At 40.9% G+C, this 21455-nt stretch overlaps 1 protein-coding gene across 1 annotated transcript in view; it reads right to left on the bottom strand.

Annotated features, from left to right (window-relative positions):
- Positions 1-7393: 7393 nt before the first annotated feature.
- Positions 7394-21455, bottom strand: part of LOC102157778 (uncharacterized) — a 67528-nt gene continuing 53466 nt past the window's right edge. Inside the window, exons 5-6 of the mRNA XM_085013018.1 lie at positions 20994-21180; positions 7394-9857 (exon numbers count right to left, since the gene is read on the bottom strand). Coding sequence (XP_084869144.1) covers positions 9815-9857; positions 20994-21180 — 230 coding nt within the window. The 3' untranslated portion in view covers positions 7394-9814. The remainder of the gene's footprint in view (positions 9858-20993; positions 21181-21455) is intronic.

Genomic DNA, 21455 nt, shown 5'->3' on the forward strand with positions numbered 1-21455 from the left:
CTAGTCTATAATGAGCTGTTCTCTAAAGTTGTGGCCAGCCTTAATGCATTTCAAAGTAAAATATAAATGACTTTCCAATTTTCTCCTATTTTTAATTATTTATGCAGCTGCTTTCTTCCATTTGCACTTCCTAGATCTGATCATGGGAAATGACTGTTATACCATTTATCAGACAAAACTTTGGCATCATCTTTCTTTATTTGCAATACTCCTTTGGCCTTGGTCTTTGATTTGCTACTGTGGCAGCAGATACTATGGAAGGCAGAGGGGCACAGGATAAGACATGATTATTGCTTTCTGGGTGCTTAGGATTGAATAGAGAAAACATAATACAAAATAAATATATAGCATAGTAATAATATAATGTAAAACAGTGCATAATCAAAGATAAAAATATATCCATGCGTGTGGGGGTAGTAGCATGGTTGGGAGCAAATACTCCTGGTTAGGAGCATAACTTGTAGTAATGTAAGAGGAGCTAGGTGCTATGTGTAATTTAAATCTTAAAAGAATATATTTACGCTACTCTATATAAAATAAACAACAAGGACTTACTCTATGGCACAGGGGACTATACTGAACATTTTGTAACAACCTATAATGGAAAAGAATCTGAAAAAGAATGTATATATTATATATTTATATGTGTTAGTTTCAGGGATACAGCAAAGTGATACAATTAAACATATATCTTTGTAATAATATATATTTTTTATTTTTTAATTACTTTTTTTGTCTTTTTAGAGCTGCACCCACAGCACATGGAAGTTCCCGGGCTATGAGTTGAATCAGAGCTGCACCTGGCACCATTCACCACAGCCACAACACCACCAGATCTGAGCCACATCTGCTACCTATACCACAGCTCACGGCAATGCTGGATCTTTAACCCACTGAGTAAGGCCAGGGATCGAACCCACATCCTCATGGATACTAGTCAGATTCTTAACCTGCTAAGCTGCCATGAGAACTCCTCTATCTATAATATGTATTTTGTATATATATGTAATTATATATACACACACATATAAATGAATAACTTTGCCATATACCTAAAACACAACATTGTAAATTAGCCATACTTCAATTAAAAAATAAATAAATCTTGAAAGAATATATTTGATCTGGGAAAGATAAATTTATGGTGTGGCAACTAAATAATCTATGTCTAAGGTAATTAATATAAATGATAATTTTTGCTATGAATTTGTTCCAGAAGCTAGGACAGAGATTGAGTTAGAGTCTGTCTCTTCTGTGTGCTGGATAAAGGTCCCAGGCCATTGACCTTGGCCACAGGCCTGTTCTGAACCTTGCAGGGAAGGCCACGGCCCTGCCATTTGTAAATGGCACAGGCCCGGACCGCCTGTCCCTTGCTATCTTTCCACTGCTAATGTCACGAAACACCTCTGGCAGGATAAATAACTTTATTATGAAGCTGTAAAGTAGAGCAAGTTATTAATATTATATGCATTGCATTCTATTCAATTTCTTCTCCCTAATTGGGACAGATCTCCCGATCTCCTCATATTCTGGAAAACATATCCATGAAACTGCTGAGTAGCATGTATCGAATGAACTGAATTACGAAACCCTATAGCTGTTGGAGATTTTGATTGGAAGCTTGTTTTAATAAGTTCAGGTTTACTTCTGAGATGCTTGTTTTCTTTCAGAATTCAATTGATTAAGGGAGCCTAAGTCTCAGCGGTAACTACAAGAAATTAGATTTTGCTGTGAAGTATAAACAGGACTGCGATGGATGATATGAGGCTCTGAGCATTGTCAGGAGGCTGGCAGTCAGCTTTGTTGTGGGAGGTAATTGACACTGAAAGCTGTTGAAAATTGAGGTTTCAGGAGCAGGCCCAAGTCAATGACGTTTGTTTCATCCAACGTTTTTGAATAAGACATTCATGGCCCTGTTCTAGTACCACATTATGAAGCCCAAGTTTAGGCAACACATTAACTTCCTCTGCAGTAGCAGAAGTTAAATTAGAAGAAAACAAAATCCCCTCCAGATCAGCGTACTTACTCTTTGAGGAACAGAGGCAGAAAGGGATCTGCAGACACTATAGACTGAACTCTGCTGGACATGGGTTTAACCTCTTGGGCCATTAATAACTATGAGTTGAATTTTCTTATTTTTCCATATTTAAGGATTGAGAGTCTATGCTGTTCTTTTTGATAAGCTGATTAAAAGACAAAACTCCCTGAAAAGACTCAGGATGCTAGGTTCTTGTCCTGGGTTTTCCACCAGCTCAAAATATCATCAGTGTCTGTGTCCCCAGTGACAGGAAACACCGGCGTCATGACATGGGTGTGCACAGTCCTTCCCCAGGGCGTGGCAAGGAGCATGCAGTCCCAGCTCACCGGCAGGGAGCAGGCTGACTGTCTTCTCTTCCACTAGCCAAACGTCACTATTGTGTTGCGAGTAACAGACTACGGTGACACACCTCCAACTAATGGTGACCCACTGGGTCTCTTTATCCTGATGGGATTTGCCCCTCAGGCGGTCTGGCTGACCATGAATGAATTACAAATTTCTCTGGTTTCTACTTCCCTTACTTGTAGGCCCCTGCCAGTTTTAAATTTCTGCAAGCATGGTAACCAAGCCAAAAGAAGCCTCTGTATATTTCTACCAGGCTAGCATAAGAAATTGCCATGCTTGTTAAGTCTCATGGTTCTTCTTCCAACACCAAATTCTGAAATTGATAGTGGCAGGGGGTATGATTTAGAGCATGTAGTTATTCTCGGTGGCCTTTAACTATAAGGCTATGGCTGCTCCCTTGAAAATATTCTAACTTTCTTTAATGTCTGTGTTGGATCTACCAGCCATTAATGCATAATGAACCCAACAACATTATGATATAAATATTAGTGTGGGATAATAAAAATTTACAGTTGCCATGCATGCCAGACATCAGGACACCAGCCCAGAAATCCTATGAGAGCTTGTCTTTTGGTCTGTTTTGTTCAGATTCTCAGAGCTTGGCACAGAGGGCATGTCCAGTAGTATTTGTTGAGTCAACTAACAACTTCTGTAGTAATGGCAGTATTTAAAGTAGTGATGTCTTTTTTTTTTTTTTGTATTAATAGACTGACTCATTGTTTACATGTGAAAAAAAAATCTGACTTGAATGAACTTAAGTGGAAAGAAAAGATGCTCTCGTGTGACCAGTCCTGGGATGGAGATTGGTGCCTGGCCTTAGAAGAAATATTTAGGGACCCAAATCAATAAGCTTTCTGTCTCCATCTCTCATTCTTGATTTGTTCTGAAGCCTCCATGAGGTGACTCAAGGCCTCAGGAAGCACCTCGACTTACATTTTAGGTTTGCTGTCAAGGAGGTACCACCTCTTTAGTTTTAGTCTGGCTCAGTTTTTACCCAGTCTTGGTGGCAAAGGTTAGGGGCAGGGCAAGTTTCACTGGAAGAACATTTATCAAGAATTTGTTAGTTCATGTTTACTTATTTATTTATTTATTTATTGCTATTTCTTGGGCCGCTCCCTCGGCATATGGAGGTTCCCAGGCTAGGGGTCGAATCGGAGCTGTAGCCACCAGCCTATGCCAGAGCCACAGCAACACGGGATCCGAGCTGCATCTACAGCTGCATCCGAGCTGCAACCTACACCACAGCTCACGGCAACGCTGGATCGTTAACCCACTGAGCAAGGGCAGGGACCGAACCTGCAACCTCATGGTTCCTAGTCAGATTTGTTAACCACTGAGCCATGATGGGAACTCCAGTACATGTTTAAAAACAAGTTAAAGAAGGAAAAATTTTAAATCCTCAATATTTATTTATTTTTTACCTGCACTGTGGCATGCATAAGTTCCTGGGCCAGGGATCAGACCTGTGCCACAGCAGTGACAATGAATCCTGGACATTTCTTATGCATTTTATTTTAATTTGAACTAATTTGATAATATTTTGGTGTAAAGCCAAGATTTTTTTATTCCAGTCTGGAAATATTGTATGGATTTTGTCCTAAATTGAAAAATGCAGAACTTCCTGCATTAGATTTTTAAACTGTGATTTCTCTAAGATGGTACTTGCTTCAGTCTGAGTACAGAATCCTTCTAGATGTTTGGGTTCCCCTTCAGCTGTATATAGTGGTATTTCTCACTTTTTTTTGGCCGCGTCTGCAGCATGTGGAAGTTCCCAGGTCAGGGATCAAACCCACATCACAGCAGTGACCCAAGCCATTACAGTGTCCATACTTTTTTGTGCCACAAGGAAACTCCTATTTCTCATTATTTATTTGCCAGCTGTATGTGTATGTGTGTGTGTGTGTGATTTGCCTTTTTCTACTTTTCCCAAAACTTTCAGGATACATTTTACAAAAATAAAATTTTAATTTCTGCTGTGCTCATTTTACGTTTGCTTAATATTTAATGGAATTCCATACTTACAATAACTATAAAACTGGCATGAAAGTGTTGGAATAAATGAAACAGACCTTTGATTAAGTCTGTAAACATTCTGAGTGATGACATTTAGCCACAGAACCTAGTGGGCCCTGGGTACCAGCTGGTTTTAGGAGGGGAATGAAGAACACCGTTGAGTTTGACTAAGGCAACATCCCTGCCTTTGAGACATCACAATGGATGGAGGGATACACATGGATATATAAAACATGTAATGTAGACTATGATTGCATCATAATAAAGATCTATTTTTCAGCAGCAAAGAGGAGGGAGTCACTAATTCCACCCATGGGTGTTGGAGCTGCTTCTTTAAGAACAGCAAAGGGAGTTCTCATCATGGTGCAGCCGGTTAAGGATCTAGCATTGTGTCTGAGGTATTGTGGGTTCAGTCCCTGGCCAGGCACAGTGGATTAAGGATCTGGCATTGCTGCAGCTGTGGCTCAGATTCGGTATCTGGCCTGGGATCTTCCATATACTGTGGGTGTGGCCAGAAAAGAAAAAAGAGGAGTTCCCATGTGGCTCAGTGGTTAACGAATCTGACTAGGAACCATGAGGTTGCGGCTTTGATTCCTGGCCTTGCTCAGTGGGTCAAGGATCCGGTGTTGCCATGAGCTGTGGTATAGGTTGTAGATGTGGCTTGGATCCTGCATTGCTGTGGCTGTGGTGTAGGCCGGCGGCTACAGCTCCAATTGGATGGGCCCCTAGCCTGGGAACCTCCACATACCACGGGTGCAGCCCTAGAAAAGGCAAAAAGACAAAACAACAACAACAACAACAAACAAACAAAAACAGCAAAGGAAGAAAGGAAATGGCAGGAACCAGGCAGTGTGTGTGAAAGGATAGCAGAGAGCTTGTGACCACATCCAACAATGGAAGGTCCCAGATTATTAAATGCAAAATCAAAGTGATGGAAATTGTGATATATGTTGAATGTTTACTTTTAACTTATTAAAGCACATAGAAAGTATATGATCCCACAAGAGATGACAGGATTCATTTATAAAAGCCACCCAGGCACAGTGGGTCAGCAATGGGACATGTGTAGAATTCTATGACGTAGAGTTTAATGATGAGTATCTTGTCGGTATATTTATGGGACTGTAAGTAGAGTATCATTTGGAGATGAGTCTATCTGACATGGTTATAGATGTTGCACCATGGTTGGCAGCTCTCCTGCAGGCCTGCCTCCTTACGTATATGCATATAGAACCTGGTACTTTAAAGTGACTGCAGAATGAAAATGGTTTGGATGGGTGATGATGTATACAGTACGTTTTAAAGATCCACATGAACCAAGCAATAATGGGAGATGAGAAAAGTCCTGGAAAGACCTTGCAGCCATTCTCAAAAATTTGGAATAAAGGTAATAGAGAACCCAACAGTTCCCCCTCTCTGAAAAAAAAAAAAAAGATCTTAGCAGTTACAAGCCAATTATTACCTTTTCCCAATCTTATAATTTTCTTTATAAGATTGTGATCCTCTCCTAAAAATATCCAGTGGGTTCAGAGTTAAATACTGAATTATTGTGGATCCATCAGACTGAATAACAAAAAATACCCCTAGTTGAGTCTCTTGGTAAATGGAATGATCTGGCCTTAAAGATAAAGTTTTGGCTTAGTAATATGAAAAATGTTCAAGAAAACACTCAACACTGGGGCTTTGTGCAAATTCTGATCTCGATAAAGCATCCTGGAATCTCACAGTTTCTGCAATCGTCTACCATCATCATTCATGCTGACATGATCTACAAGGGATTTGGCAGTGATGTGCCTCCCTGTGGTGCCATATCTTTACTCTAACAGGTACCTGGTGATAGGTGTCATAAACACGCACAGACAGCACGAACATAAAAAAGGTTGTGGTGTCTCAAAGAAAAAAAATAGTAGGCTGAGCGATGCCAGCTGTCAAAGAATGTGATGATCAAGTCTATTTTCTCATGCTTGTTAATAACTCCACTCTTCTTAAAGAAAAAAGGAGCATAGTTTTGGAAACATTATTAGGAAGAATAACCTTTAATTGAAGGAACACATCTGACAGTAAGTCGCGGATGGATTTTTAAGAGGGGCGAATGCTGTTATAATGAGCACCCATAAACTAGCAGAAATCATGAGGTAGTTGACAGCTTTTCATGCATTAAAACTTTCCTTTTAGCCCTGAGTCATAGCGCTTGATTCTTTCAGGCTTGACCAGGTGATGACAGGGCTAACATGTTGACTTGTAACACAACCTACTGAGTGGATTAAGGAGATTTAAAAATAGACTTGACATTACTGGGAGGCACGTAAATGTAAAATTGGTTGAAAATTTCATCTTTTTCCTTACTTTGACCAATTTTATCCTCCATAAGGAATGAAAAGATTTAATGGAAATGATTCAGTTACAGGATTTTATATTCAATTATTGATCAATAACATGACAGAATTTAAAAAGCCAGGCAGAATGGTAGATGTGAGAGAGGCCACGGCGTGAAGGTCAAACTTTGAGATTTTTGCATTAATGATAGACTTAGGTGTCTGAACAGGCCCTAGGGTGATCACTGTTTGGCTGTGTTTAAGAGATGCAGTTGCAAGCCAAAGTCTGTGCAACCTGTCCCCATTTACAATTTGTCGATTTTGAGCTTAGAGGGTCTGGCTCTTCCCAGGTACAAAGGAGTGACTGTATATATTTTGTTTATTGGACTCATGACCAATAGACTGTGAATGAAATGGTGTGAGTAGAATTATAAACATCTTTCTATATATGCTTCACCTTTGTTTCTAAGTTGTTTTGCTGGTGATAAACTTCATGTTGTATCATGTGCTGATATTGCCACTTACCAACCCTGGTTCTATAGATATTAATCTATTTTCAGGTGAAGGTGGTAGTTCAGCAAGGGCATGTTTTTTATTATGACCCACAATAAGAAATTTACTATATGCCAAAATATAAAAATATAAATTTATAACAAACATATTCACATAAACATCTCTGGAATTATTACATATATAAATGTATTTATTTAAATAATGACATTTGTATAAATGATATTTATATATTTATATAACATAAATTATATTCTTTTATATGATTTATATAAACTATATTTATATAAGTTTACCGCTAGTAATGCTCTCTGACAGGGACCAATAGGGTGTGTAGGGCTCCCAAATCGGTCTGTCAGCGCCATCCTGGCAGCCCTATCTCCTACAATTCCACAAAAGAGAGGCTATGCCAGACAGCAAGAGGAACTACCACACCAGGCCACCTACTGGAACCAGGGCCCAGCCGTGGGGCTCCTGGGTTACTGCATAGGCAGGAGTCTTGGCAGTGTCTCGTTGACCCTATGTGGGATGGAAGGCTGTAGAATGGAGCATCCCCAAAGGATGAGGGATGGGTTCCTGTCCTGCACAGCAGGCCCCAGCTGGGATGACTATAGGCTCTGGGAGGGAGCCACGCCAATGTGTGAGGGGAGGGGCTGAGAATATTGCCTTGTTATCTATTTTATTATTTCACAGTTTAATTTATCTATGGCTGTGCCTGAGGCACGCAGAAGTTTCCGGGCTAGAGATCAAATCCAGGCCACAGCAGAGACCCAGGCCACAGCAGAGACCCAATCCACAGCACTGCCAATGCCAGGTCCTTAACTGGCTGAGCCACATGGGAACTTCTGTTATTTCACAACTTTAATTAAAAGTATCTCACGACTCTCTAGATTGACAATTTCCAATCTTTGAGTGCCTTTCTGTCTTTCCACTTGGTGTCCTGGGAGAAGAATTTGATTAGCCCAGTTGGAATGAAGGGACTATCCCTGTACTAATCAGCTGAGGGCAAAGGGACTAGGCTCCTGCAGTCCAGATAGGACCATTTTCTATCACAAACTTTCTGCATCAAAGGGGCTGATTTGGGAGTTCCCGTCGTGGCGCAGTGGTTAATGAATCCGACTAGGAACCATGAGGATGAGGGTTCAATCCCTGGCCTCGCTCAGTGGGTTAAGGATCCAGCATTGCCCTGAGCTGTGGTGTAGGTCGCAGACGCAGCTTAGATCCCGCGTTGTTGTGGCTGTGGTGTGGGCCGGTGGCTACAGCTCAGATTTGACCCCTAGCCTGGAAACCTCCATATGCTATGGGAAGTGGCCCTAGAAAAGGCAAAAAGACAAAAAAAGGGGGGGGGGCTGATTTGGGGGTGCTGTGAGCCAGGAAGCCACCCTGTCAGCATCTATTAGGGTTACAAATATCCTTAGGATTTGGATCCCAGTCCTAAACTTCTCAAGGGCACTCCAGGGGATATTGACAAATAGGAAGTATTATTTGCTTTTACTGGAAGAGAATCCAAGACATAAAAGGATGAGTGATATATTCAGAGTGTCATGGGGAGTCCACAGAAAGGACAAGCTAGATCCACGGTTCTGTTGTTTGCTCAACCAAGTGGACGCAGAAATCTTATTGGTATTAAAACTGCTTTGCTCATGTCATTAAAAAAAAAAACCCTACGTAATCCTAGTTAATAAGATGTTCTCCTAAAAGCTATGTTCACTGCTACCTATACAGTATTATAATGGCTTGTTTGATCATTTGCTCTGGTACCCTTATAATTCCAGCAGTCTCTAATTTCCTGTGATAGGGACAGCATTTCCCTTCTTTCATCTTCAAAGGCTTTTTGTGTGTCCTTTATAATTTCTCAGAAAGCTTGCATAGTGGCTCTGTAGTGACAGCAGCACAGAAATTTGTGATCCTTCAAAAAGATGCAGTGCAAGAAAAAATTCTTACTCTGTGTTAACAGAGTAATATATGACACCTAATTTATTTTACTCAGACCTTCATGTCCATCACTCTAGCTTTTCCAGAATTATGTTTATGAAAGTATATTTTTAAAACGTGCAATAGGCATTGGTCAAACTGAAAGGAAAGGTTTTCATGCTTTAAAAAAAGTGGCGTTATGGCCACGGGCATTTTGGGAGCATTAGCTGCTACTCATTGAGGATACTGGCAGCCCCAAGCTGAGAATTCTATAATCATTTCTGGATCTCTGTCAAGGTCCTGGTTTCTTAGTAAACAGATTTCTTATTAAATAGATAAAACTCAAGACAAGATCCCTCATTCACTCACTCGGTCTAAATCATTAAGATGACCTTTTTACCCTTGCTGACAACCTCATTAGAGCTCTACAATGAAGAGTACTGCTTTAAGGAATTCCCGCTGTGGCAAAGTGGGTTCAGAACCTGACTACAGCAGTTTGGGTTATTTCAGAGGTGCAGGTTCAATTCCTGGCCCAGTGCAGGGATGCAATGTTGCCATAGGTTCAGTGTAGGTCACACCTACAGCTCGGATTCAGTCCCTGGCCTGGAAACCTCCTATGGTTAAAAAAAAAAAGAATACTGCTTTAAATCTGTGAGTGTGTTGTTTCAGAACAGATTCCTTAATTCAGGATGTAGGTAACTGCCTCTTGTAGAAAAAGGTTCCTGTAGAGGAAAAATATGTATAAGTTAGAAACTCAGTTAGTTGTCAGAAAGGAACTTTGCTGGAAGTAACTCTTGTCATAAGTTAGTATCTGGTTGTTATCACCATAGAGAAATCTCTGGTTGCTGCTTCAAAAGTCTGAGCACGTTTTTTTTTTTTTATTTTAAATTATAGTTGATTTACAGTGTTCTATTTCTGCTGTACAGCAAACTGACCCAGTCACACATATATATGCATTTTTTCCTCATATTATCTTCCATCATGTTCTAACCCAAGAGACTGGACACAGTTCCCTCTGCTACACAGCAGGACCTTATTGCTTATCCATTATAAATGTAATAGTTTGCATCTACCAACCCCAAACTCCCAGTCCATTCCTGAGCACAGTTTTTAATTCTCTTCTGATGTTTATTCCTATTACCTGGCTCTCTATTGAAAAGGTTTCCTATATTTTAATATTTTCTAGAAGTTACTGGATTTAATTCTTCCCTTGGTGACCAAAAACCCTCTACATCTGTTGCTCTCCCCAACCCCCAACAAAATGTCTTCTAGTTTTCTAAGAATGAATTTGAGCTGCTTCATAAAATTATCATTCAACACTACCAGGAACTGAGAAATTGAGAGTATTGAGCATGAACTTTTCTACCAAAGAAAGGGCCAAATACACTTAAAGGACATCTATGAACAGAGGGAGAGTTCTGTGTGCATCCCTCAGTGTTCTGCTGCTCATGGTCTACCCTCCTTCCAGGAGTCTAGCTTTTCTCTTGAAGGTCTTGCTTGTTCCAGCCTGACAGTGGACTGTAGGGCTGGTCTGTCCATCAATCTGCTAGTTCTCTTCACAGAAGACTTTTTCACAATGGAGGAGTTCCCACTGTGGCTCAGCAGGTTAAGAACCTGACATAGTGTCTGAGAGGATGCAGGTTTGAAACCCAGACTCGATCAGTGGGTTAAGGATCCTGCATTGCCACAAGCTGTGGTGTAGGTTGAAGATACAGCTTAGATCTGGTGTTGCAATAGCTGTGGCACAGGCTTGTAGCTGCAACACTGATTTGACACCTAGCCTGCTAACTTCCATATGCTGCAGGTATGGCCATAAAAAGAAAAAAAATAATTAAATCAAATTGAGAATGGAGCTGAAACCCACCTGCCCAGTGAAGAATTCAGAGTGCCTGTCTGAAGTTGGCGATAGCAGAGCACAGATGTCTACAGGCATCTGGACAAATTATTTATCCCAGCTCACCATAAATATCTCCATTGGATTTAGGAATAAAGTCGTTAGTTCCTGAGAAGAGTTTCCTGTAAAGGGCAAGCTATGTTCACTGACACGTACTCAATGGTTCCCCAGGGCGGAGCAGGAATGGTTCCCTTAGGAAGCCACTGCATCCAGGTTGAGCTCTCAGCAAACCATTCCTGGTCTCTGGTCTAATTAACCTACACACATTGGGGTGTGTGTGTATAAAACAGAGATGCTGACATGCTGGCATTTATGCTGCTGATACAAAATGTTCTGAGTGTTGTTGATATAAGCGGTGCTGACATAAACCTTCTCCTTGAGAACAGCTGCTGGAGGTACTTTTCCATTATCTTCCTGTGGATTAACTTGAAGCATTCTCTGGGCTAAGATGTACCCACTATAGAGATTCAATCCCCTAACATGAAAAAATAACCTCTAGGCTGTTCAATGACCTATTTCTTTCATGTGTTTACTCCTTAGAGCATAGCTATTTAAAGTTCAGTATCAGATGAATAATGCAGTACTGATTGTCTTTATACAAGAGGTTCAGTTTGCAGGGATCTAAAAATGACTAAAGTGTACTTGGTTTGGGGTGGAAAGTGGAGGCATGATTGTTAATATCATATAAAATAAGTTAGGTCATATTACAGACTTCACATAAACTACTTGAGTTCACTGACAAATAGTTGCCACTGTTGATAACTTTGTAGATGAAGGTGATGAAACCTGGAGTTCTTCAGGGAGAATTGCACACAGACTCAACATAATACACACATACTTAAAGGGTTTAGGACCTCCTAAAGTCACCTAAGCAGCCTAGGAACCTTCCTTGATTGGTTCCATTACATGACCAGAGATGACATTTTCTACCTACATTTGGGGTGCTTTATCCCCAATAAGGCTTTTAAAAGATGACATCTTCACCCACAGTGTCTTCCTTTAACATGGATAATCAAGGACTGTATGGTTTTTTTTTGTTTTTTTGTCTTTTTGCTATTTCTAGGGCCGCTCCCTCGGCATATGGAGGTTCCCAGGCTAGGGGTCGAATCGGAGCTGTAGCCGTCGGCCTGCGCCAGAGCCACAGCAACGCGGGATCCGAGCCGTGTCTGCCACCTACACCACAGCTCACGGTAATGCCGGACCGTTAACCCACTGAGCAAGGCCAGGGATCGAACCCGCAACCTCATGGTTCCTAGTCGGATTCGTCAACCACTGCGCCACGACGGGAACTCCCGGTCTGTGTGTTTTAACAGGATCTTCTGGCTACTGGATGTGTATTAGTTGTATTAAGTCAAGTCTTCCAAGAAGCTTATGTCAAGGTGGGGTTAGACATGCAAGAATTCACTGGGAGGAATGTGCAGGTAGGAGAAAGGAGAAGGGGACAGGAGTGGCAGGTGAGTCTTCACACCTGGAAGCAGATATCATGCCTGTTAAAGCAGAGACAGGAGGAAGGCTTGGTAGGAAGAGTTTCAGATGGCAGCTCTGTTCTAGAAAGTCTCACCACGCCAACTGGAGTCCTGGAGTGAAGGTTGTGTGTTGGAGGAGGTCCATGCCAACCCCTAGGAACCCCACTTGCCCCATCTTTGCCTGGCAAAGCTCAGAGGAGGCCTGGCTGGTAGGAATGATGGGGCAGATTCGAAGGTAGTGGGGGCTGTTGGCCAAATGTATCTCCAGGTAGGTTTCACGAAAGGGGATCTAAGCAGTGGTCTCCATGGCCAACATGCTAGGACAAGAGGGTCTCGTAGATGCAAAAATGCACAACCTCTTTTTTTCTCCTTACATTCTGAGAGCTGCTCCCATTTGGCCAATGTGACTCTGATTGCTGAAGCATCACCAGGGATGGCTAATACAGTATTGGAAATGTGTGACTTAGTTTCTAGTCTCCCTACAATACTGTAGTCACTCGAGTTGTTCACTAAGGGGATTGGATGAAACAAACACAGAGGCTGAATACATGTTTTTTTTTTTTTTTTTTTACCATAACCTTCACCTTTTGTCTTGGGGCAATCCACAACATCGTCAAAACCACAGCTTGCTCCTTCAAGTGTGGAATCCAAAACACTCAGCAACATCCCACAGAAGCCCAGACATGTTCCCAGGGTCTCTTTTCGTTTATGGTTAAGGTGGAATTAAGTCCTAAGACTGGTGTCCAGTTTTTTTTTTTTTTTTTTTTTTTTTTTTTTTTTTAGGTGAGGTGCCCCCCATCCCAAAAAGACCATGTGGGCTCTTGGCTCCTTTCTGTAACTTCCACCAATGTCAGGTAGAGGACTCCCTTTCCTAAACAGCAGAGCAGAGGATGGATGACCCTCCCCGGGACTGTGTTCTCCAGGGAGTGAGATGGCTGGGAGCAGAGAGGGGTTCCAAGAGGGGAAGTGCCGGAGACAGGGAATGCTGAGAGCTGCTCAGCATCTCAGAAGATGCTGTGGTAGGAAAGTGAAATACTTCCAGGACTTGGGGTTTCTAGATTTACTCATTTACACATGCAACAAATAATCCTGGGGCAGTTAGTATGTGCCAGACCCTGTTCTGGGTGCTAGGGACTCATCAATGAACAAAATAAATATTCCTGCCCTTTTGCACCTTACATTCTATTGGGATGACATTAACACATATATAATCCCTAAACAAAATACATCAGTAAATTATATCTAAGTAAATATGTTACATGTAAAAGACAGTTTTTCTCACAATTGGCTTTTTGCAGGAATTGCCTCATCTGCTATTAGGAGAAGCAGACTCCCTTCCCTCTGTTTTCTCAGCCCTTTTAGGGTCTTTCATCTCGGCTGCCTGTTTCTCTCCCTGGGAAGGAAACACTTCCTTTGTAAAAATTCAAATGTAATTTCCAGGAAGTCACTGACAGATTGAGAGGACCCTGAATATAATCTTTAGTTAGTGTCTTTGATCTCTGAAAAGCCTATTTTAAAATTAGATCTTAATAGGTTTCCCCAAATCAGTTAAGAAAATGTGTTTAAAATATAATTGGCTAACTCAGATGAAAACACCCTGGTCTTCATTCTAAATTCAGTAGAATAAACCTATTGAGATGGGTGTGGCACTGCCTACAGGCAGCCAAGAGTCTTGCTGATTATGATCTAAAATCCATCTCAAATCTATTTTCTCTATGATAATAGGGAATGAGACAATAAAAAGTACTCAGCTGTGAGGAAGGCAGACATTTCAATTCCCCCTTTGCTACATTAAACAATTCAGCCTGCAATCCAGAGTGACAGGAGGAGAAAGCCAAGTGGGAAATGACAACCTTAAGTGTGTAGGACTCACAGTTAAACTGCTGACCCTATTTTAGGGTCCAGCCCAGAGCAGCTGAGAGGACACCATGCCAGCTGGATTTAACGGAACCCTCTTTCTTCTCTTTTCTTTTTTCCTTTCCTTCCTTCTTTCTTTGCTTCCTTCCTCCCTCCCTCCTTCCCTCCCTTCCTTCCTTCTTTTTTTTCTTCCTTTCTTTCTCTCTCCCTTTCTTTCTTTCTTTCTCTCTCCCTTTCTTTCTTTCTTTCTCTCTCCCTTTCTTTCTTTCTTTCTTTCTTTCTTTCTCTCTTTCTCTCTTTCTCTCTTTCTTTTCTTTCTTTTCTTTCTTTTCTTTCTTTTCTTTCTTTCTTTCTTTCTTTCTTTCTTTCTTTCTTTCTTTCTTTCTTTCTTTCTTTCTTTCTTTCTTTCTTTCCTTCCTTCCTTCCTTCCTTCCTTCCTTCCTTCCTTCCTTCCTTCCTTCCTTCCTTCTCTTTCTTTCTCTCTTCTTTCTTTCATAAGGGACTCTTCAAAGTCTTTTGGGTTCATCTTTTTGGAAAAACCCCCCAAAACAGTTGCTTCCTTTTAGAATTACATGATATGCTTTAAAAGAGAATATAAATTAATCATCACACTTTTTCACCCTTACTTCAGCACTATACACACATTCTTCAATTAAAAAGCAGAAATTATCTTAGTAGCTGTGGGCAGTTAAAGCTTTAATGAAACTTGATTAAGCCAACATTCGATTAAAAGACAATGTAGTCACAATTAGAAATAATTTACAGAATGAGTGGAAATATCCCTCATCCCTGTTATGACTAACATTTCTAAGAGAAGGTCACACTCACTGTTTTCACTTTCTCCCTCTACCAGCTCCATCTACATCCCATCTGGTGAGGCTGCGTCTCTGGGGTTACCTTGAGTGACTGCATCCTCCTCCTCTGGCTCATTGTCAACATCCTGTAGCCTTGGCCTCCTGCTCTCTTTGAATGGCTCTTCTTCCACTGGCTCCTGTGACACTGTGTTTTCTTATATGGCTTCATCTGGCTCTCTCCAGATTCCTTTATTGCCTTCTCTTCTTTTTCTCATTTCTTAGAGGCAGAACCCCAAATCCAATCATTGGTCCTTTTCTCTAACATGGGATCCATACCATAGTTTCCTCCGCTGTTGCTGTTGCGCTATAAGCTCTGATCCCTTCCTAAGGTGTCAGCTCTGAATACACAATTATCTGTGAAGCATCTATCACTGAATGTCCCTCTCGGTATCAAGTGAAGAGTTGGAAAGAAAATTCACCTCTGCCCCATTCTTACTCTTCCTGTGTTTTCAATCAATAACTGGTTTATGGTCTCTGTCTCTGAGGTCAGGAAACTTGGTCAAATCATCTTCCGGTCCTTCTCTCTCATTCCTTATATTTGATCACTGGTCCAGTCTAATCTGTTCATAATTTTGAATTTCCATTCCCAACGCCATGGCCATAGTCAGGCTCCTTTGAGATTTTCACAGGATTCTTATTAGAAAGGCCTTTGACTGGAATTCCTTTCCCTCTCTCCTTTTCTTTATTTAAGAAATACTATTTCCTATTATGTGCCAATATTGTGCTAGAAACTTGGGAAATAAAAGGAATTAAGCCAAGCTCCTTCTTGGAGGAGCTTGCAGTGCAGTGTGAAAGACGGGGGTGACTGACCCTCTATGGAGCTTTACACAGTGAACACAGTCCTATGAGGCCTAGAAGCAGGGGCCAGTTATTTAGTTAGTTTGCAGGAAGTGGGAAGGGGGAGTGGATGAGGGCTTAGCAGAAAAGGTGGCTTTGGGGCTGGGGCTTAGGCATGGCTAGGATTTCACCAGATGGAGAGTCATGGGGAAGGGTGACAAGTGTGTAAACTCATGAAACATGAGGGTGTGTGGTGCCAGTAAACACGGACTGCATAGTGGGCGGGTGGGGGCAGGAGGCTGGAAGGTGGGCTGGGCCAGACCAGGAGTTGCCTCCAGTGAGTTGCAGAGAGGTTGTTCTGTAGATGCTTTGGGATTGTTGTTAGATGTCCCACATCTAGCTAAATACCATGTTCTGAGTGCAATCCACAAACTGACGCTTGAATCTAACCTGTTTTCTCCAGTTCCATTGGCCCTGGCTCACTTCTGTCTCTACTCTTGGGGGCTGTAGAACAAATTCCAAATTTATAAAAATAAGAACATCTCTGTAGCCAATCCTTACCTGTAACAAACAATCTTTTTCCCTTCCCATGGGAAACGAGATTTGGCAATACATGGCAATATCAGGATCTATGAGCAAACTTCCTAGAAGACAATATCTATGTCTGTCTACAATTTATTGAAATTATATACATACTAAATCCATAAAATAAAGGAATAGTTACATAACTATATCCATTATTACATATATAATAAAATATGAATTTTAAAAATTTTCACTAAAGTTCTGTGAGAAAACTCTGGAAATTTTGCTTGCTTGTTTTTGGCCACTTATGGAATGGAGAAGTCTTTCCACATTGGTCCGGCCTCAGGTAACAGTATGAATAGCCCATCACTTCTGCCCTGAAGGATGGAGTAGGAGACAGAGCACCCATCCCTGGACCTGGGTGTGGCTGGGAAGCAAAGCCCTCTGGTCCTGCCTATCAGGAGGCGATGTCACACCCTTTGGTGGGCCCTGGGCAGTTTGGGCTGAAGTTCCCCACATCTGAAGAAGAATGCAAAGGCAGGCTGCTGGTATCCACTGTTGCCCTGAGTAGAAAATAAATGGAATTGGGGAATAATTCTTCATCTGGTTTCAAAATGTTCCTTGGTGTTTGAAAACTTCTGTCTTACTACTTAGGACACCAAATCAAAGTAGGGCCGCTTAGAAAAGGGAACACCCTAATTTTGGGAAGATTTTATTTATTTTTTACTTGAAATATAGTTGATTTGCAATGTTGTTAAATTCAGGTGTACAGCAAAGTGATTCAGTTTTATATATATATATACATTATTGAACGTAGCTCCCTGTGCCATACAGTAGGGCCTTAATATTTATTTTCTATATAGTTCTGTATATATATTAATCCCAAACTCCTAATTGATCCCTCCCCCATTCCCCTTTGGTAACCATTAGTTTGTTTCCTATGTCTGTGAGTCTGATTTGTTTTGTAAATAAGTTCATTGTATCATATTTTAGATTCTACATATAAGCGATATCATGTGATATTTGTCTCTGTCTGGCGTACATCACTTAGTGTGAGAACCTCTAGGTCCGAAACAGTTCTCACAATGCCTCCCAGATGATTATGGTGATGGATTCATGGATTATCACCCTGCTTTCTTTCTTCTGTTTATTTTGCATCTGACTCTCTGATTTTGCTATTAAAAAGGTATATCTTCTGCTTCTATATTGAAACACTCCAGTATACTTCCTGTTGCCTATGAAATAAAGTGAAAGCTTGCTTGGGGTGGCCTACCCCCATCTCCAGCCGCATTGCCTACCTTCATCCAACAACAGCATATAACATTTCTAGGCATAAACCCCCAACTATGTGGGAGCTGTATAATTTGTGTTTTTTTCAAAGATTCTTTTTTTAAATGGCCATACCTATGGCATATGCAAGTTCCCAGGCCAGGGGCTGAATCCGAGCTGTAGCTGCGGCAACACCAAAACCTTTAACCCACTGTACTGGGCTGGAAATCAAACCCACACCTCCACAGAGACGTGAGCCACTGCAGTAGGGTTCTTAATCCACTGTGTCATAGTGGGAACTCCCAGAGATTCTTGACATAGTCCAGAGTTGTTATGCCAGACAATCCATAATGGAGTCTGTGGATTGATTTCTGGAGGTCCTCCTGAAATTAATCTAACTTGTTCTGAATAAGACAAACCTTAGAGCATTTTTTGAGGGGATAAGCTCCCGTAAGATTGTCAAGTGGGTCTTGACACCCCAAAAGGTTCAGAACCATAGTAAATCTGTTGAGAGCTTAGGCATTAATTAACAAAATTTGATAGAACAATATACAACATAAGAATGGATGATAGTGGAGTTCCCTGGTGGTCTAGCAGGTTATGGTTCCAGCCTTTTTACTGCTGTGGCTCAGGGCCAATCCCTGGCCCAGGAACTTCTGCATGCCAAAAAAAAAAAAAAAAAAAGAATAGATAATAACGTTTTAGTCAGATCATCAAGTCCAGAACCTCAAGATGTAAAGACCGAGGCTCTGGGAATGATAATGATTTGCCTGGGGGTCACTTACACACTAAACAAAACAATTTAGATTTATTATGCCTTCTCTCTCTTTAGTTTACTGTTTCACATATCAATTTTACTTTTTTCAGCCAGAACAGAGTGGAAGTTACTTGAAAGCTAAGACGTTGCTTTGAAATGACAATGATGATGATGATAAAGATTAAGTTTGGAAGAAATTGTGATTAAGTAACATAACCAAAGGTAATTGCTAGTGGGTATAGAACCAAGATACAAGAAATACACGGTTACATAGTGCTACTTCTTATGTACTGAGAGCTCACAATCTACCTCTTAAAAACCCTGGATGATGAGAATTTACTGATTTCAATGAAGTACATTTAATAGATTGGGAAATTTACAAGTAATTGTGAGAGTTTTAAAGTGAAATACTCTTGAAATGATGGACTCATGAATTTGCCAATCTGAGAGCACTTGTTTTTCATGTTATCTAGTTTGTTTATGGATGGATTAAAGGAAGAAATTGCTGTTTATCTGAGTTATCTTCTATTAGGCTCCATGAAGCAGAGGAACTAGCTTCACGTTTTTGTTTAACCTTTACCAGATAGTTCAAATCTTCCCTTTGCCTATTTTACTGATTTATAAAATGTTGTAGAAATGGTTTTATTTTGTTAGGGAACTAAAGTGCCCTCTACTGTTTCTTTCCTGTCATTACAGTCAAATATCTGTTAAGATGCTTGTAATAGAAAAATTGTCCTTAAAGAAATAAAAGCAATAAATTAATTTATGATAAAGATAAATTGAAGCTATGGATTATACTTATAAAAAGGAATTTATCCTTAACCAAGCATTTTAAAGCATTTACACAGTTTATAATTTAATTAGTAAATAAAAGCCCAATTATTTACCTTAATCATATTTTTGTCACATACTTTGTCTTAAAAATGAAATTCCACCTTATAAATAACATTTACAACTTTGGATATTGTTTTAAATTCATTTTATACAGCCTAAATATTTTTATAGGTTGTCTAATATCATTTTAAAAAGATGAATCCAGTAGATACATTTCCAACTTAAATATTCAGAAGCATAAAATAATTAAGAAGGGCTAACAATGATTATATTAATGTAATCAATTAAGCTTGCTATTGAGAAAAAAATCTCCATCTTAAGATATCATGTGATTGGCATGCTGAATTACTTAAAAGTAGAATTATTTTAGAAGCTGACATTTTTGCTTGTCGTAAACTTAAATTTTGACTAATGATTATGCATATCCCCTCACAAAAATTTTCTTTTTTTTTTTTGCTATTTCTTGGGCCGCTACCGTGGCATATGGAGGTTCCCAGGCTAGGGGTCCAATCGGAGCTGTAGCCACCAGCCTACACCAGAGCCACAGCAATGCGGGATCCGAGCCGCATCTGCAACCTACACCACAGCTCACGGCAACGCCGGATCGTTAACCCACTGAGCAAGGGCAGGGACCGAACCTGCAACCTCATGGTTCCTAGTCGGATTCGTTAACCACTGCGCCACGACGGGAACTCCCGCAAAAAATTTTCAAGTTGAGTCGAATTCATTTTAACCACTATTACTAATAGCATCATTAAAAAATAAATAAATGTAATCTCCAAATCTTAATATTTCAGTTATCTACATGGTTAGAGGTTTAGGATCTGTACAGAAGACCTTTTTCAAAGTTCATAAAGCTAATAATTTAAGAACATTTCTCTCTTTCTCACAGGACTATTCTATCACTGCTAAGGTTTTAAAAATGTTCTAGCTGTTGGTAGCTATTCAGTTCTTGCACAAAGACACAAATCCTGGCTGCTGGCCTTTTGGCATCTGCTAATATTTTCATAGACCTCAATTGAACTTTCTGTCTGTTCATGGAACTTCAGAGGCTGACAAAAGAAACAGCTTCTATTTGTCTTTTTCACCCTTCACTTTTAATCCTTTCCATAAGCCACTTGAAAGGACTGTGTGAGGCAGTTCAAGAATAAAAAGGGAAAAGAAGAAAATCTATGTTTCCTTCACAATGTTTGTCTCCCCTTCCTTTTCATCCAGAGAATAGCAAATTAAGCAACCATGAAAACGGGGGATAGTGCGGTGCATATAACCAAGCTTAGCATTGGATGAGCCTCAAACTTATAACAGCCATTTAAGCCTCCCTTGTGTGCAAGAATTAATCAGCAAAAGCAGCCATAAAAACATACACACAAAAGGAAAAGTGATTTAGCAGTGGAGCAGAGCAAGAGGGGCCTGCCCAAGAGCAGTGAGCTCACAACTTAACAAAATGACAGCACCCCAAGTTTGCCACGACACGTAGGTCCTTCTGGGCCATCAGTTAGGACCCCCCCCCCCCCCCGCCTTCTGAAGCCCTGGGAACATGGCTTTCATGTGCCTTCCTCAGCTTCACTGTCTCTCTCTTCACCAAGGGACAAGGCCTGGCCTGCCTGGTTGGTGACTGCTCTTACCTGCTTCTCCAAGTCAGCACATCCAGAGCACAGATCACCTCCAGGGAGGTGGAAGGCTGGTCCTGCCACCGTAGTTTGCATAGAAGGGCATCCTCTGCCTCCTCGGCTCTTCCCCAGATGGGTTGCCCTGCATCCTGGGACATGGAGTCATGGCTGCTGACAAAGCTGCAGTCACCAATCCAATCCACTGGTAAGAAGAGTGTTGGGTGGATATAGAAAAATGATAAAAGGCAAGTTTACAATTGCAGTTTGCCTCTGATGTACTTTCCCTTATGCTCCGAGGACAGCTCTACTGTCAGCCGGTGAGCCTCCTGGGTATATTCTTAGTCAACAAGTTTGCTGCAAATCCTCTCAGTCAATGAGGTGTTTCTTTCCTCCCTCCTTTTTCTTTCGTCTTTTTAGGGCCGCACTCACGGCATATGGAAGTTCCCAGGCTAGGGGTCAAATCAGAGCTGTAGCTGC

This window comes from Sus scrofa, chromosome 1 (assembly GCF_054392235.1).
Source record: "Sus scrofa isolate SSC_HxYL_T2T_F1_AM1 chromosome 1, Sscrofa_HxYL_maternal_Yorkshire_Landrace_v2.0, whole genome shotgun sequence".
In the NCBI taxonomy this organism is placed as follows: domain Eukaryota; kingdom Metazoa; phylum Chordata; class Mammalia; order Artiodactyla; family Suidae; genus Sus; species Sus scrofa.